The 16,932-nt window shown below is 33.9% G+C and overlaps 1 protein-coding gene across 4 annotated transcripts in view; it reads left to right on the top strand.

Moving 5' to 3' along the window:
* Nucleotides 1-16,932, top strand: part of SEMA3E (semaphorin 3E) — a 291,418-nt gene that overhangs the window by 144,741 nt on the left and 129,745 nt on the right. For all 4 annotated transcript variants that reach the window (XM_063667667.1, XM_054496699.2, XM_054496698.2 and 1 more), the window contains exon 2: nucleotides 15,077-15,237. In XM_063667667.1, coding sequence (XP_063523737.1) covers nucleotides 15,077-15,237 — 161 coding nt within the window. The remainder of the gene's footprint in view (nucleotides 1-15,076; nucleotides 15,238-16,932) is intronic.

Consider the following 16,932-nt stretch of genomic DNA (forward strand, 5'->3'; position numbering starts at 1 on the left):
ACTGGTGGAGTGAAGAGTAAGTGAAATTATGTATATTGGATATTTCACGCAGTACCTAACACTTAAGAGCCTTTCTGTGAATGTGAGTTGCCCTCCCTTTATAGCTTCCAGAGAAAACATTGGGTGGTCTTCTTAGGTACTATTTGCCTCACGACAGGTTATAAACAGCAGGGATTTCTGGATAGTAAATCAATACTAACTGATAATTGCCAGAAAAGGAAAACAGAAGAAGAATTTTGTCAGCAGCTTAGTCACTAAGGCAACTTTTTGTGAAAGAAAGTCATCAGTGAATTGTACACACAGCATTGGTTTGTCTTCTGTCTTCATGTTTCTCTTAGCCACATCTAAAGAGAACCCGCCTACCCAGGAGGCCTATTACCTAGTAAGAAGCATCCAGCTCACATGGTAGCCACTACAGTAATTGAGGCATGTAATTTAACAGCAAATAAGATTTTGGCGATTGTCTGACAGTTCCAAACCTATGAAGTAATGGTAAATAACACACAACCTCATCTCTATACCCACATAGCATCTACCAACAGTGTTATTTTCTTTGTTATTATAATGTAGATGAGTAGGTTCAATTTCTATTAAATTAACAGGATATAAAAGATTATAAAGTTACACTTCATTCTGCCTGGATTTGAAATTCAGTTATTATTCTATCATTTTAGTAATTATGAGAAAAATGTGACATTGATAAAGTATTCAAATTATACAATAGTCATTGCTTTGGTAATATGTCAGTCTGAAAACTACAGATTTTTAAAGGTGCAACCATTTCAGATGTCAGATTGCAAACTCCTGGTATATCTGGTAACCGTGTGTTTTTAGAATGTTTTACAGGATTAAATTATATGAGTTGAGGGAAGGTCTTATTTTTATAAAGATAAGACTGAAGATCTTTGTTAGAGGTCAAGTGGGGAAAATGTAGAGGCTATTTTTCTGTGATCCTGTAACATCACTTCAACCATACACCTGCAGGAAAATTAACAATTCTGTTTCTGTCCTTACAAATCAGCCACCAAATTACGTACAGTCTTGTACCACGTAGCAACATTTAGGTCAGTGGCAGACCACTTATATGAGGGTGGTCTCATAAGATTATAATGCAGTATTTTTATTTTACCTTTTCTGTGTTTAGATATATTCAAATACTTATCATATTACAATTGCTTATGGTTTTCATCACAGTAACATGCTGAACAGGTTTGTAGCCTAGGATACATAGGCCATATATAGCCTAGGTTTGTAGTAGGCTATACCATCTAGGTTGGTGTAAGTACACTCCATGATGTTTGCACAAAAATGAAATTCCTTAATTATGTATTACTCAGAATGTATTCCCATCATTAAATGACAAATGACTGTACTAGAAAACTCATAAAAATTTAAACTTTAATAGTAATAGTAAGAATAAAATATTTAAATAATTTTTGCCTGCCAGTCTGGCACTTAGAATTCAAATTTCAAGGGTAAACTAGAGATATTTTGTATAATTTATTTCAGGCTGAGCTTATAAATTAATAAATAAAGAAAAAAACAAACTTCCTAGGAAATAAAGACAAATTTTCTCTTGCAATCTGAGATGGGAATAGATAAAAAGAAGAAATATAAAATTGACTCAAATTACTATTGGTAGAAAATTGAGGGTTTTATCTTAAAATACACAGTAGCTGTTTACACTGATCACAGTAATCATGTACTTGTGAAATTTCCTATTTCACTTTAAGCCTATATTATGAGCCCTGAGAGTAACTATGCCCACTTGACAGAACTTAATTAAGAAAGCCCTATTTCAGCAAGGGAAATTTGCATTCACTGCCCCTGACCCATAACTTATTGACATCAAAAAAAAAAAAAAAAAAAAAGAGAGAGAAAGAAAGTCATATATATTTGCTGTCCATTAGGTACTACGAATCATTTGATTCTTACAGCAGTCCTACCAGTTAGTTATTATTATCCCTATTTCACAATGAGGACAGTGAAACACAGAAAAGTTCATTCATTTAACATATTGTTATCTAGTGCTTACTAAATAAACCATAGGAACTGGTCTAGGTCCTGGGGATATCACAGTGACCAAGATGGAAAGGCTTGCCATTTCTTATGGAACATGTTTCTTGTCAGAAGAGAGAAAACATATATAAGTAAAGAAAAACCAACCAAACAAATTTAAAAAAACACAAAACCTAGTAGCATTCATGCAATATAGGATATGAAAAGATAATGGTGCAACTTAGAATGCCTGGTTGGAATCTTTAGATTTCTTAACACTGGGAAGGCTTATTTATTTCTTAAGACTGGGAGGGCTTATTTCTTAAGACTGGGAAGACAGAGGGAAGATCCAAATGAGAGGAGGAGCCAATAGCATGGAGGTCAGAAGGAGGTGGGTGGCAGACAGAAGGAGAGTCCAGGCCAAACTCTAAAGCCCAAGCCCTAGAGCTCTGTGAGAAAAGGAGAAAGTGGAGCAACACCAGGGCTGAGGTAGGCAACCAAGAGATAATGACAGACTTTGAGCCAGATTTTAATCTAAAGGAGTTGGGAAACAACGGGAGGAACATCACGACCCAATTTATATTTTTAAAGAAAGAAATGTGGCACATATACACCATGGAATACTATGCAGCCATAAAAAATGATGAGTTCACGTCCTTTGTAGGGACATGGATGAAATTGGAAATCATCATTCTCAGTAAACTATCGCAAGAACAAAAAACCAAACACCGCATATTCTCACTCATAGGTGGGAGTTGAACAATGAGAACACATGGACACAGGAAGGGGAACATCACACTCTGGGGACTGTTGTGGGGTGGGGGGAGGGGGGAGGGATAGCATTGGGAGATATACCTAATGCTAGATGACGAGTTGGTGGGTGCAGCGCACCAGCATGGCACATGTATACATATGTAACTTACCTGCACATTGCGCACATGTACCATAAAACCTAAAGTATAATAATAATAATAATAATAAAAGAAAAAAAAAAAAAAGAAAGAAATGATCACTCTGGCTACTGTGAGGTGAACTGATTGGTGGTGGTCGAGGGAGGCACGGAGCATAGAAGACAGAATAATAGGAAGACCTTTCAGTGGTCCAGATGAGAGGTGGTAGAGGAGATGCTAAGGATAGATAGTGTGGCACTCAAGAAAGAAGAATAAGGACAAATCTTACGTTTTTGCCAAAAGCCGAAGAACCATTTACTGAGTGGAAGCCTGGGAAAGGAGTTGGTTTGTCTCTGGTAATCAAGACCATATTATTAATTTGCTAAATTTCAGAAGACTTTTAGACTCTAAGAGAAGATAACTATTAGGACTTGGCTGATCAAGTATGAATTTGGGGGTCAAGATAGAAGACAAAAATTTGGGAGTCATATTTGAAAAACTTAAATTATCAAATATTCAATTCAGTATATGAAGAAAAAAATGTGATTCCAGTTTTAGTTAATTTGCTTCTTTGTTGTTATAAGATGGATTATTTACTAGAGAAAACATGTTATAGGCCAAAGATCAATAAAGTTTTTGTTAAAGTACACAATTTCAACAAAAACATTAAAAAATTATATATGTATTAACAAGTTACATTAGACCTGTCATTAAAATGATCAGACGAAGAAGTAGATAATAGTCCAGGCTGGCAATAATACCCTGTCTCTACTAAAAATACAAAAATTAGCTGGGTGTGGTGGCACACGCCTGTAATCCCAGCTACTTGGGAGGCTGAGGCACAAAAATTGCTTGAACCCGGGGGGTGGAGGTTGCAGTAAGCCAAGATCATGCCACTGCACTCCAGTATGGGTGACAGAGAAAGACTCCATCTCAAAAACAACAAAAAAAAGTAGATGATAGACCTATTCAACTTCTTAGCATGACTTCAATTAAAAATACAGATCGTAGAGAATACATTCGTTCTATAACAGGATGTTTTTGAGTTGAGATAAAACTGAAATGTATTTATGATTTAAATAATATATAATTATAACATTACACTTATGTATACATTAGCTAACTTTGTTCATAAATCAGAAGGCATCTAGCAAAATGAATTTTGTTTTATGGTGGTGCAGATTTAGCGAATGAAATAAAAATTGTTAAATATGTATTTTAATGTGAATTAATGACGAAGTAACCAGATATCATCCATTTATTTTAGACCTAATCCTAAGAAAGAATATGATGTAAATGTATAAAATAATAGTATCTTACTAAGTTTTAAATATTGTATAAGAGCTAATTCTCTGTAAAATGGCATAATCCAGAAAAGCTGACTTTTAAAATATTGCTGTAAAATGAATCCTATCTAAACATGCTTAACATTAAAAAATAAGTACCTAAATAAAATCAAAGCTTTGTTACCACAGACAATTTCATAGAATACATGAAAGTATTTTGAAGGGAAGAGGCCGGGCGTGGTGGCTCATGCCTGTATTCCCAGAACTTTGGGAGGGCGAGGCAGGTGGATTGCTTGAGGTTAGGAGTTCGAGACCAGCCTGACCAAAATGGCAAAACCCCATCTCTACCAAATACAAACAACAGCTGGGTATGGTGGCGTATGCCCATAATCCCAGCTACTTGGGAGGCTGAGGTGGGAGAATCGCTTGAACCCGGGAGGCGGAGGTTGCAGTGAGCCAAGATCATGCCATTGCACTCCAGTCTGGGCAACAAGAGCTAAACTTTATCTCAAAAAAAAAAAAAAAGAAAAAAGAAAAAGGAAGAAAGTTAGATAGATGTTTAGATGATGATCATACCTATAAAATATGGGCTATTATACTACTGAAAGCATTTGGTAGGATTCCTAGAAATCTGTTTTCATTCTCTCCCCTCCTTTAAGTAAGTTTTTTTGTTGTTTTGTTTTGTTTTTTTTTTTGAGACGGAGTCTCACTCTGTCACCCAGGCTGAAGTGCAGTGGCCTGATCTCAGCTCACTGCAACCTCCACCTCTCGGGTTCAAGCGATTCTCCTGCCTCAGCCTCCCTAGTAGCTGGGACTACAGGTGCCTGCCACGATCCCTGGCTAATTTTTGTATTTTTAGTAGAGATGGGGTTTCACCATATTGGCCAGGCTGGTCTCGAACTCCTGACCTTGTGATCCACCCACCTTGGCCTTCCAAAGTATTGGGATTACAGGCGCGAGCCGCCACACCTGGCCTCTTTTAAGTAAGTTTTAAGTGGCTAATGTTGCAGAAAAATACTATAGTAGTTCATATATATTCTTGGCTTCCTTAACTTCTGCTTTGGCTGAATATCCATAACATCTTATTATAAAACATTCGTTAGTCAAAATTCTGGAATTCTCACAAATAAGTGCTCTATTTTGGGTAAAGCCACACATTTCTTATCCCCACATAATTCGCCAGTTGAATAGGAGTGCCTAGGACTTTGTTGATGTCCAAATTCAGCCTCTGGAAGACTGAGAATGCCCCTTGCCCACTTCTGATGAATAACATTGTGTGTTCATGCGCATACGTGTGCATATGTGCATTTAAAATTATAAGCATTTTATAAGCTGTTAATTGTTAAATTGGTTAATTATTCCAGATAATCAAGAATTGAGTTTATGAAAGAGGAGGCTGCATGAGATAAAAAAGGGAATTAACTGTATTTTTTAAAATAAAACACCTTTAAAATATCTTTCCAACATAAGTGATACACAAATTTCTACATTTAAAGGCCCAGTTTCCTTCATCTCTCAGCCATGACCTTCATAACATAAAACTTAACAGTTTAAAAATTCCTTAAATTCAAATATGGACAAGCAACTTTAATCCAACAGAAAAATAGACAATGAATGTAATAAGAACAATCACAAAAGTACCCTAAGATATATGAAAAGATGCTTAACCTCACCTTATAATAAGAGAAATTCAAACTATATTTTCTCAATCAAATTAGTAAAACACCCTAAACTTTAATTACATATGGTTTATGAGGTTATGGAGATACTGGCACTCTTGCATACAGTCAGGGAATTTTAAAGTGATATAATCCCTATGGAAGCAAAGTTGGCAGTATTTGTTAAAATTACAAATGCTTTTGACTCAGTAATTCCACTTTAAAATTTATCTTACCAATATATTTGCACATCTGTGAATGGACATATATTCATATATATACATTGGAGTGCTATATTAGTAGTAAAAATGTAAAAGATTTCAAATGCCCACCACAGGTGATCCATACAACGAAATGTTATTTGCAACTATAACCTCTCTAAGTTTTGATACAGAAATACTTCTAAGATATTTTAAGTGAAGAAAAGAAAGGTAAAGAAAAAGGTTTATATTACGATTCCTTTTGACTGTAAAAAAGTTGAGAATTAATAAAGATTTATACATCTAATTTGTTGCATATGCATAAAAAACTTGAAGGAATGCCCAAGATTTTAGACAGGATTAATCCATTGAGGGCAAAGAAGTGAGAACTAAATAGAAGGAAAGTCCAGATGGAAGGAAGTTTATCTTTATCACTCTAAACCTTTATATTACTTTGGGTTTTGAACCATATTTATATTATCTTATAAAGGGCTGGGCACAGTGGCTCACACCTGTAATCCCACGACTTTGGGAGGCCAAGGTGGGCAGATAATTTGAGGTCAGGAGTTTGAGACCAGCCTGGCCAACATGGGGAGACCCCCTCTCCACTAAAAAGACAAAAATTTGCAAGGCATACTGGCGCATGCCTGTAATCCCAGCTACTCAGGAGGCTGAGGCAGGAGAATCGCTTGAACCTGGGAGGTGGAAGCTGCAGTGAGCCGAGATCGCACCACTGCACTCCAGCGGGGGCAACAGAGTGAGACTCTGTCTCAAAAATAAAAAAATAAAATAAAAAAATTAAAAAAGGTGAATGTGCCTGATTTTATTAAGTATACAAGTTTGAAAAAAAAATCTCTAAAACTAAATTTCAGAAATACAATGGATACTAAAATCTGATTTGTGTTATATTTATAGAATTATATTGATCTTTAGTATTCCTCTGAAACTCCAGATATAGTTCCTAACACAGTGAATGTTCAATATACAGCTGATGCTTGAACAGCTTGGGAGTTAGGGATGCTAAACCCCAGTGCAGTCTAAAGCTGGAGTATATATAACCTTTGAATCCCCGAAAACATTACTAATAGCCTACTGTTGACCAGAAGCCTTACTGATAACATAAACAGTTGAGTAACACATATTTTTATATGTATTATATACTGTATTGTTATAATCAAATAAGCTAAAGAAAAGAAAATGTTAAGAAAACCATAAGAGAAAATATATTTACTATTTATTAAGTAGAAGCAGTTTATCATGAATGTCATCTTAATCATTAAATACATCTTAACTTCCATTTTTACTTTTCCATATAACATTAAATAATAATTTACATATGATAAGAATACAAGGAATCTGAAAATTATAAATTATATTATTTTGTTTTCTTTAATTGGAGAATTAACGTCTAGGCTATTCCTATGTATATTTGAACTCCTGCTTTCTTTGGAAAGTGGTTTATGACTGAGCAACTTTTAGTACAACAATGCCTATTGTACACCTTTGACTTATGAAAATAATAGAATCTAAAAGTTCAAAGAATGCATGAAAGACAAGCCGATTGTCCATTGCTAAAAAGAGCAATTAGCAAATCAATGAGCTAGTCTGTGTTTATACTTTTTAAAAAGTTAATTGCTTATTTCTTTACGAATCTGTTTCAACATCATAAGCCACTAGTGATCATCAGTCAAATCTGTCAAAATCATCAAAGCATGTTGTGAGAAACCTTTTCCTTTAGAACCATTACAAAGTTAAAGAAAATTTCTAATGGCTATTTCCATATTTCATTTTCATTAACAATGCTTACTGCCTGAAATTCAATTTTTTTTTTGTTGAATTAACCTTAGGACAATATTGAATAAGGTAATTAACTCAGAAAACCGCGACAAGTTTAATTAAAGTCTTGAGTCTCAGGAAGTCTTTACTTGGCAGGTGACGGTAGAACAAGAAATGTGCATTCAAGAAAGAAACACCTCTCCCCTGAAATCTATTTTCGTTTGAGTGCTGAAAAATGTGTGTTCTCCTCTCCTTCATCGTACACAAGGGACTACAGCGTTTCAATATATTGTGACAAAGTGTAGAGAACTGTCTTTGTAATATAGTGATGTCAGTGAGTTTTAAAACTGTGTCTCTTGCAGGTTAAAAGGAAAGGCCACGAGAGGAAATGACTAAATCCTCAGAGTATATCTTCATTGACAGCTGATAATTAGCATGTAGCTTAGCAATAATAATTAGTTCCCTCTTTAGAAAATTTCCGGATGAACTCTGAGTTGGTGCATTTCAGTTTCATCTTATTTCTTTGTCCATTCCCTCCCCAAGCAATTCATGTTATTTTTAGAGTAGGAAGAACTCAAGATGAGCTTGCTTCATTTAACGGAGTCAGCACTGTCCATTATTTCACTGTGTTTTCTTGAGATTACCTGAGATTAGAGTTTCTTCTGTCCCCATCTTCCTGTATATTTTCTGTTTCTTTCATCCAGGCAGCTTGAAGCAGCATGAAGAAGGGATTTAAAGGAGTCAGCAGTTACTTGGTAAATATGCCAAGTCCAGGGACTGTGATTTGGAGTTCAGATAATTAATATGACTTAAAGGAGTGACTCTAAAACTAAGAAAGGAAAAATTCTTAAGGAGGGAAGAAAGCCTTGCTTGCCTTTATATTGCCTTCAGTAAATGCAAAAAATATTCAATACATTTTGAAACTCCATGGCAAATTAGGTAAAAATATTTCAGTTTTCTCAAAAATGAGATATGTAAAACTAAAAATGTCATAAATCAATAAGTCAAAGCAACAAAAAAATTTGTAATTATTTCAGATAGTTTATAAAATACACAATAAAGGTGATTAAAATTGAATTGATATTAACCTGAATTTTTCTATTTATCTTGTTGCCATTAAATTATTTTGAATTATCTCAATACAACCTATTAAATATTTTTAAAACCTTCTATCTTATTATTTATATCAGGCTCTGCAAAAAATGCATTCATTTCTGACACATTATAATCCCTTAATAGACTAGACTTTTAATTACTAGGGTATTTTAAAAATAATATTTAGAAATCTCATGTGCATTGTAACAAAGCTCTCCAGTCAACTTCTGTTGTTCAAATTTTGTCACCAACACTGACCAAATAACCTTAGCTCTGTACTGAATCTCTAATAAATTCTCTTTTTGCATGCAGAAAATGGGGATAATAGTATTTCTGAGGAGGTGTCACAATGATTACATGACATAAAAATGTCTAGCCCTTAGATAGTACATGCCATGTAACTGCTCAATAAATATTTATTAACTGTTATTATCACCTTGAGAGTTAGGGTGGGGAGGATCAGTACCCGGATGTAGGAGGAAATTTGGTTGCATAAAAAAGGAGACATCTCGTACATCTTCCCCTTTTACTTATATAATTTCATTTTTGATAAAGTAACACCTGTTCACTGGAGAAAATTTGTGTAATATAGAAATTTTACATAGGTCTCTAGAAGAGCCTGAATTCTCATTTTCACTATTGTAATTTTTAAAAATACCTCTTAAAATGATATTTTCATCCTCATTCCTTTGAACATTTAACGAAGTTGAATTCTTTTTATGCAAATTCACTTTTTGTGTCCTCTTTGATGACGTCCTACTCACAGAAGAGTTCATATTTTTTCTTCTTTAAAATAGTTTTTTTCAACATATTAAAAGAACATATTAAAAACAATTTGTTTCCATATGTGCTATATGTATGTTTTTTCCCCAGATTTCCCCTAATAATTATGTTTCCGCTTCTTTCTTAAACTTCAGAATTCCATGGTTTATCACAGTTTACTGCTTTGATCTCATTGTTTTATGTTTATATTGCTCTTTTTACAAATAAAGCATACTGCAATTTCTATGAATTTCATATGGATGAGATAGACGAAAATCTCATTATAAAATAGATTGGAAATAGAAGCATTCTTCTCTATGCAGATATGAAATTTATCCTCCAGTCATGTGGGTCACTTTCACAATCCAGTTATTATCAGGAAAAATGACTTAAGATCAATTAATGAAGACTCAAATTTTCATATTTGGCAGATACTCTCCAACATGCAATATAATTATATAATCGTAAACATCTATATATGATTGAACATCTAAATATCATGAACATCTAAACATGATTATATAATCATGAAAAGCTATCAACAGCAGGCCAACTTATTTAGTCTAGCAGAAATACAGATTGTAACAAATTTATGGTATTATAAATTTGTTCATTGATAAAGACAGACTGGTTAAGTTTGCTATGGAATTGAAACCTGCTTCATGTTGACTGCTGTGACCCCATACACATTAATTATAGAAACCACACTTTTTACCATGTGGCTTCCACATTTTAACTGCAGATAGATAATTGTTCACAACACATCCAATCTAGATGAAGCCAGCAATCTATGAATTATGAACACTAGCTGACACAATTTCGTTATTTCCCTTGAGAATTTGAATTGTGAAATGCAGGAGCTATTGTCACACTGTGGTGATGTGGGAGCTGGAAATTTATATATAATTGGGAGCTAACAGACATATTTGGCCATGAACAAACTAAATAATAAGCCCTTTAGAATCAGTACAGTGAAGCAGTGGCATTAAGAGAAGCAAGATGCAAAGATGCAGCATCTTCTAAGAGATAAATTACCTTGGCTTCTGTTCGTTTTCCGATTACCATGAGGCCAGGATTTCTGTCCTCACCTTTACATTACCTTAATTTAATCTCTGTTCATTGCAGTCATTAATATTCCAAATAACATGGCTACCTAAGGCCATAAAGTGACTTTTGGCAGAGTGAATTTTGATGTTAGTTTAGTCGTCTTTTATTAAGGGATGTAGTTATAAGCACAGGTGTGGAACTTTACACCTTAATTCTTAGTGATGTTGAATGTCCACCATAGTATTTTTCGGTATACATATTAAGACCTTAGAAGAAATTTCTCTTAGTTCTTAATACTAGATAATGCTCCTAAGCAATTGATGCTGTTTTTTTTTTCTTGTATTACAATGACTTCCTCTACTTTGGATTTTGGGAAGCCTGAGGTCAAATTTGGGATTCATTTTAATAATGTATCAGATATTAGCAGATGACTTCCAGTTAAATTTATTACAACCCACTCATCTTAACTGTTTTTCTCTTACCCTTACTCCCCTAGAAATATATTTGTTTATTTGATTGGATATATTTGTATAAGTCATCTCAGATCCTTTCTGGAAAGAGGCAAATTAATCAAATAAAGTAGAAAAATTGAGTTAATATTGAATAAATAAGAGTAAATATATAATAAACATTCATATCTTTTCAAAAATAGTTTCTATTTTAGAATAGCTCTGTGTCCATTATTGCAGATATATGTCTAAAGCACAAATATTCACCTGTAATGGATACTTCTAACCTTTCTTGAATAAAGTCAAGGATGTTACAAAATTGTAACCAGTTAGGAAAAGCAGTCCAGGCCTTAGAGAAAATTAAGGATCAAGATAGGATTTATGCCAGTGAAAGTGGACATGAAAAATATAAACCATGGCATTCATAAACTCTAGTTAGTGCTATGATTTTAAAATAATGTCTATCTACTGACAAGTCTTAATGTCTTAGGACTTCAATTGTTGTCACCGTTTTGTTGTATGGTATTGGTCAGGGTAGAGAGTAGCCGAAGCATTCAGTGCATTTTTCTTTTCTTATATTATGAAATGTTTAAAGAAAACTATAGTCTGTTCATTAGGTTGTATAAATTTAAAAAATGACCTTAGAAATTATTCTAAGAAGTATCTTCATAAATAAAATGACATTTCTCAACTTATTACCTATGGTATATAATGATATTCAGTTTTATGTATCCAGACATATTTTGGCAACAATTTTCTCTGAGGCAATATGAATGAATCAGGAAAAGTAATCTCCAAAATTCCTTATTACATTTTTTTTCACTGACATTATAATCATTTAGGGTCAGAACAAAAGTTGTAAATGAATTTTCCAGCTACTTCACTTTAGGCAAGCTTAAACATGGGACATGTGATAGTTAGACTTGCTATTCACCACTCCCTCCCTTTGATAAGCTTCCAAAAGTATGCAAAACAAAAATAAAACCTCAGCACTGTACTTCAAAGGACTCCATAAAACATCTGTCAATTTGCTTCTTTCTTTTTTTGCACTGTTTTATCAGCTTCATTTTAGAAATGTAATTTAGTCAAAGAATTAAGAATTTTAAAGGTAGAAGGGTGATTAACAGGTGAAGAATCCAGTCTAAAGAGGTTAAGAGGTTGTTCAAGTTTACCTACGCAATTATTGTCAAAGCCAAGACTAAAACCTGGCCCTCCAGATTCTCAGTCTACAAAGACCTTTGGTTATAATATACACACCTGTTATACTTTAATTCTCATGTTTTTAGAGGTAAATTAAGTGATTTTTATTGTAATAGTGTATCACCATAAGATAGTCATTAAATTTTTGAGCACCCAGGTTTCTCCAGTAAAATAAAATACATTGGTAATTTAAACTGTCACACAGTGGTTGTTTACTGTTTTGTAAAAGTATATATATGTGTGTGTGTGTGTGTGTGTGTGTATAAATGTAAAGATCATTAAAAATGAAGATTCACAAAATTTGCATTTGTTGTATGCACACTTCAGTTCTTTCCCTTTGCTTTCTCCAAAGTATGTACCCACAGAAACGTGCACATATTTGTGATTTCATAGGATAGATTTGGCCATAGAGAGGAAGAATAGATTAGAAGAGAAGGTGATACACCAGAGCAAAATAAGATTGATGATTCAATAATTAGTTTCTACTATTATTTACAAAGAAATAAGAACTACTACCTTTAGACTATTAGAACTGTAATATACTTAGCAAGTAGGCAAATTGCTAAGTCATAAAAGCAAGTAAAAGTTGGTATCTATCTTGCCATGTGCATGCAGGGATAATGAGGTATTAATCACCTCAGTGGGTAGCAGGCAAGCTCATCCCTAGACGGATTCACTCATGGAGTGCCTCCTTTACTGGATGGGCTGCCTCTTACTAAAATCTCTCATAATTGAATCCTTTCATGACTTTCTCTTATTTCCCAGCTTAGTCCCCTAAGCTCTACACCTGAGTGTTTTGGGTAGCTCTGTAGTCTAGGAACCTATTCAAGCTAGTGCGTAACCATCCTTTCATCAGTTGTACCCATTCAGATTATTTCACTGTGCATTAAAACTGGGAAATGTTGCAAACTATTGGAATAACTGGGAAAACTTTTCTAAAAATCCACTTGGCAGCCCTGATATAAACATAAATGCTTATGTATAAAGACAAATTATAATGATAGCAGACAGTTTTGAGCTATATTTTTGTTATGCTAGTGGATCCCAACCTGTGCTTCTCTTGCTGTATGCAAAGGAAAGCTGTGTGATTCTACTTTTTATTAAATGGAAAAAAATTGTCTTCCAGGATTCAAGAAGCTCTAATTTTTCAAACTATTTTCTTTTCCTTCCCAAGTAAGTTTTGAGGGTGGGAAAAGAAGGAATATTAGGGAATTGATTTTCTACCATTGAAATTTTTGCTAATACTCTTCATTCATGCCTATGTCAGAAGTTTCAAGCTATATGTTTTACCTATACATATTTAATTTTAAAATGTCAGAATCTGGCAAACCTCTTATGTGTTATACCTATTATTTCTTTTTTCCCACCCTCAAAACTTATTCTCAGATTATTTATTTAGGTGAATAGTCAAAAGACTCAATATCTCAAAGGTAACTCAATAAGAGAAAGTTTTACCTTTATAAGGGATACATTGATTTTAGCACTATTGTTCATTTTAAACTAAAGATTTAAATTTAACTCCACAAAGTTTTGGGCATCAACAGTTTGAGGGTAGAGATATAGATAAGGAATATATTATTAATACAGAGGAAAACATACTTTTAGCAGTATTGTTCATTTTAAACTAAAGATTTAAAGTTAACTCTATTCCACAAAGTTTTGGGCATCAACAGTTTGAGGGTAGAGACATAGATAAGGAATATATTATTAATACAGAGACATATACTTCATCTCTTCTTTCTCAGAAACAGAAAGTGTAAGAGTGGGCACAGTGCTGTAGATTTGTCCTACTTCATATTATCATTTGTTTAGATTTTAGAGTCCTAGTCACCAAGAATTCACATTCTCTGTTAGAGGCATTAGGCATTGATCTTTGTAAAAAAAAAGTTATCTCCTAACTTGTCAACATTTGCCAAAAGGCCTCTTCAGGAATTCTTCAGCATCCAGAGTCTAGGCCTGGGGTTTTTATTCTCTCTCATCACCAAAGGCTCTCATATATTGTTTTACCAACCTTAAGTACTGAACTGCCATATGCAATTAAATATGTTCAACAAACAAATGCACACACGAGAGGTTTGCCAGATTCTGACTTCTTACAATTCCATGTATATAGGTAAAACATAGCTCAAAATTTCTGACATAGGCACGAATGCAAGAGTATTAGCAAAAATTGCAATAATTGAAAATATATTCCCACCAGTTTTATCAGTGATCCCTACTGTAACTGTTACCACCTTAATGCCTCATTGTATTGATGACCCTGATAGTTTGCAGACTGGGAAAATTTGATTTTGGATGTGACTATCAAAACCAATTTCAAGTAGAAACATTATTTTTCTGAGTGGCATTTATCTGGAATTCAATAAACACACTCTGGTGGGTTTAATGTAGATTTGGAACCATTATACATTAGAGGAGCTGTAAAATGACTTTCACCTAGCACTTTATGTTAAAGATTGTGAAGGATGACTATTTTTCTGTGTTTAAAAATATAGAATATTTTTCTTACATATTAAATTGATAAAGTTTTTAGATCCATAAATTTATGAAATATTTTAACTTGTGCACATTAAAATTCTTTGCCAGTATATGTATGATAAAATGAATGTTAATGACTCAGTTCCAATAGGGATGAAAACAGAGCTATGAGAAAAGGGTGATAAAGGTATTTACATTTTCTCATGTGCTTAGTGTATGTATCACTTTGCATTTCAGACCTCTTGAATCTGAACAGAACATCAATATTTCATAGCCCTTTTGGATTTCTTGATCTCCATACAATGCTGCTGGATGAATATCAAGAGCGGCTCTTCGTGGGAGGCAGGGACCTTGTATATTCCCTCAGCTTGGAGAGAATCAGTGACGGCTATAAAGAGGTATAGAAATATCAAACTGCATTTCAGTAGAGATAGAAAAGGGGGGAAATTTCAAGACTGTTGCTTGTCTTTTTTTAATTGTATTGACCACTTTAAAATTTTGAGTGATTACTTTTTAAATAAAATATTAGTTAAAACTGAAATCATTTTGAGGAAATGATTTCTAAATCATGTTGTATGAACTTTTCTAGTACAACACTGATACCTGGATTTCCAGACACTCTTGCCTGGTGCATTTGACATTCCTCCTGCATGGTGGCCCTTGTCACCACACCCACTGTCCTGAGACCTGGGTTTGGAGCATGATGAATCACCACCAGTTCCTCTGGGCTTTACCATTCCAAAGCGCAAGCTTGAAGAAATGTAAATATGTGGCCTCAATATAACTACCTCATATAGTTCTGTCGGTAATATCACTACTTCAGGTGGATGCTCCTTTAACTTGGTGGGTGGAGTAACTTACACATTTAAAACAAGAAAGTACCAACATCTTTTGGAAAAAGAGAAAAATAATCTGTAATTATAGTCTATAATTACACAAATAATTTAGCCAAATTTTCTTAGACTAATAAATCTTACACAAAACATACATAAATATTTAGAACACAATATTTTTGGCATAAGTGCATGTATTATGTAATATACTTTTTTTATAATTGATTTATTTTTATGCTTATGAGCCATGTCCATATTTTCTAAAGTCATTTTTTTTTAATTATGACATAAAGCATCATTCCTTGGTTTCTGCCAGTTCCCTATCCCTAGAGGTAATAATTTTAAACTTTTTGTTGTTTCTTCTGGTTCTTCCCTACATATTTCAAAATAACATTTGTGTACTGTTTATTGATATGTTTCATTTTAGGCAATATCTGTTAAGAAATACATCTTTAAGGAAGATGAGGATTTTAGCATCCTTCTCTTGCAATACCACAGTTAAAATATCTGTGTACCATACTTCATCAGCAACCCTCCAATCACTTGCCTCCCATCTTCCCAAAATAATTATACAAAAATTTTTGGTTAAATACCAGTGTCTTTACCTTATTATGATTAGGAAGATAGTATTCACCACTGAGCCACCTGTTGGAATTTCATCACACTTTTCCCTCCCTTTCTTCTGCCCTTGTTTCCTTCCTTCTTTCCTTTACTTCTATCTGCAATTTTCTTGTTTCTCTTGAAATTAAACATTATCCCATTTTTTCCATTTGATAAGATTTTTATATTAGTTTCACTATTTTTTTGCCAACCTCTCTACAAAAGTTTTTATACTCCTCTCAATGTAGTACAATTTACCAGTTTTCATCAGTTTACAATGTTTTGGTTTTTAATTGAAGGTATCCTCCATGCTCCACTTGTCCGGCTGGAGCTTAGCTTCACCATCACCTGGAGCATTCTCTCAGCCCTTGACTTATATAGAACTTCAGTTTCTCAGGCCCACCACCTATAGTCTGCCATGTTGTGGAAGCATATCCTCTCCTAGCTTCTGGAAGAAGGATACAGAGTCCAGTGTTGAATCTTGTATGTTTGAAAATTGTATTATTCCAACTTCACACATTATTGATAGATGGATATAAAATTCTAGGTTGAAACCACTTGCTTCAGAATTTTGAGGATACTGCTCCATTGTTTCCAAACTTCTAGTATAGCTGCTGAGAAGTCCGATTCTTCCTAATTTCAAAGTTTTGGGTGTAACCT

The sequence above is a fragment of the Pongo pygmaeus genome, chromosome 6 (genome assembly GCF_028885625.2).
Source record: "Pongo pygmaeus isolate AG05252 chromosome 6, NHGRI_mPonPyg2-v2.0_pri, whole genome shotgun sequence".
In the NCBI taxonomy this organism is placed as follows: domain Eukaryota; kingdom Metazoa; phylum Chordata; class Mammalia; order Primates; family Hominidae; genus Pongo; species Pongo pygmaeus.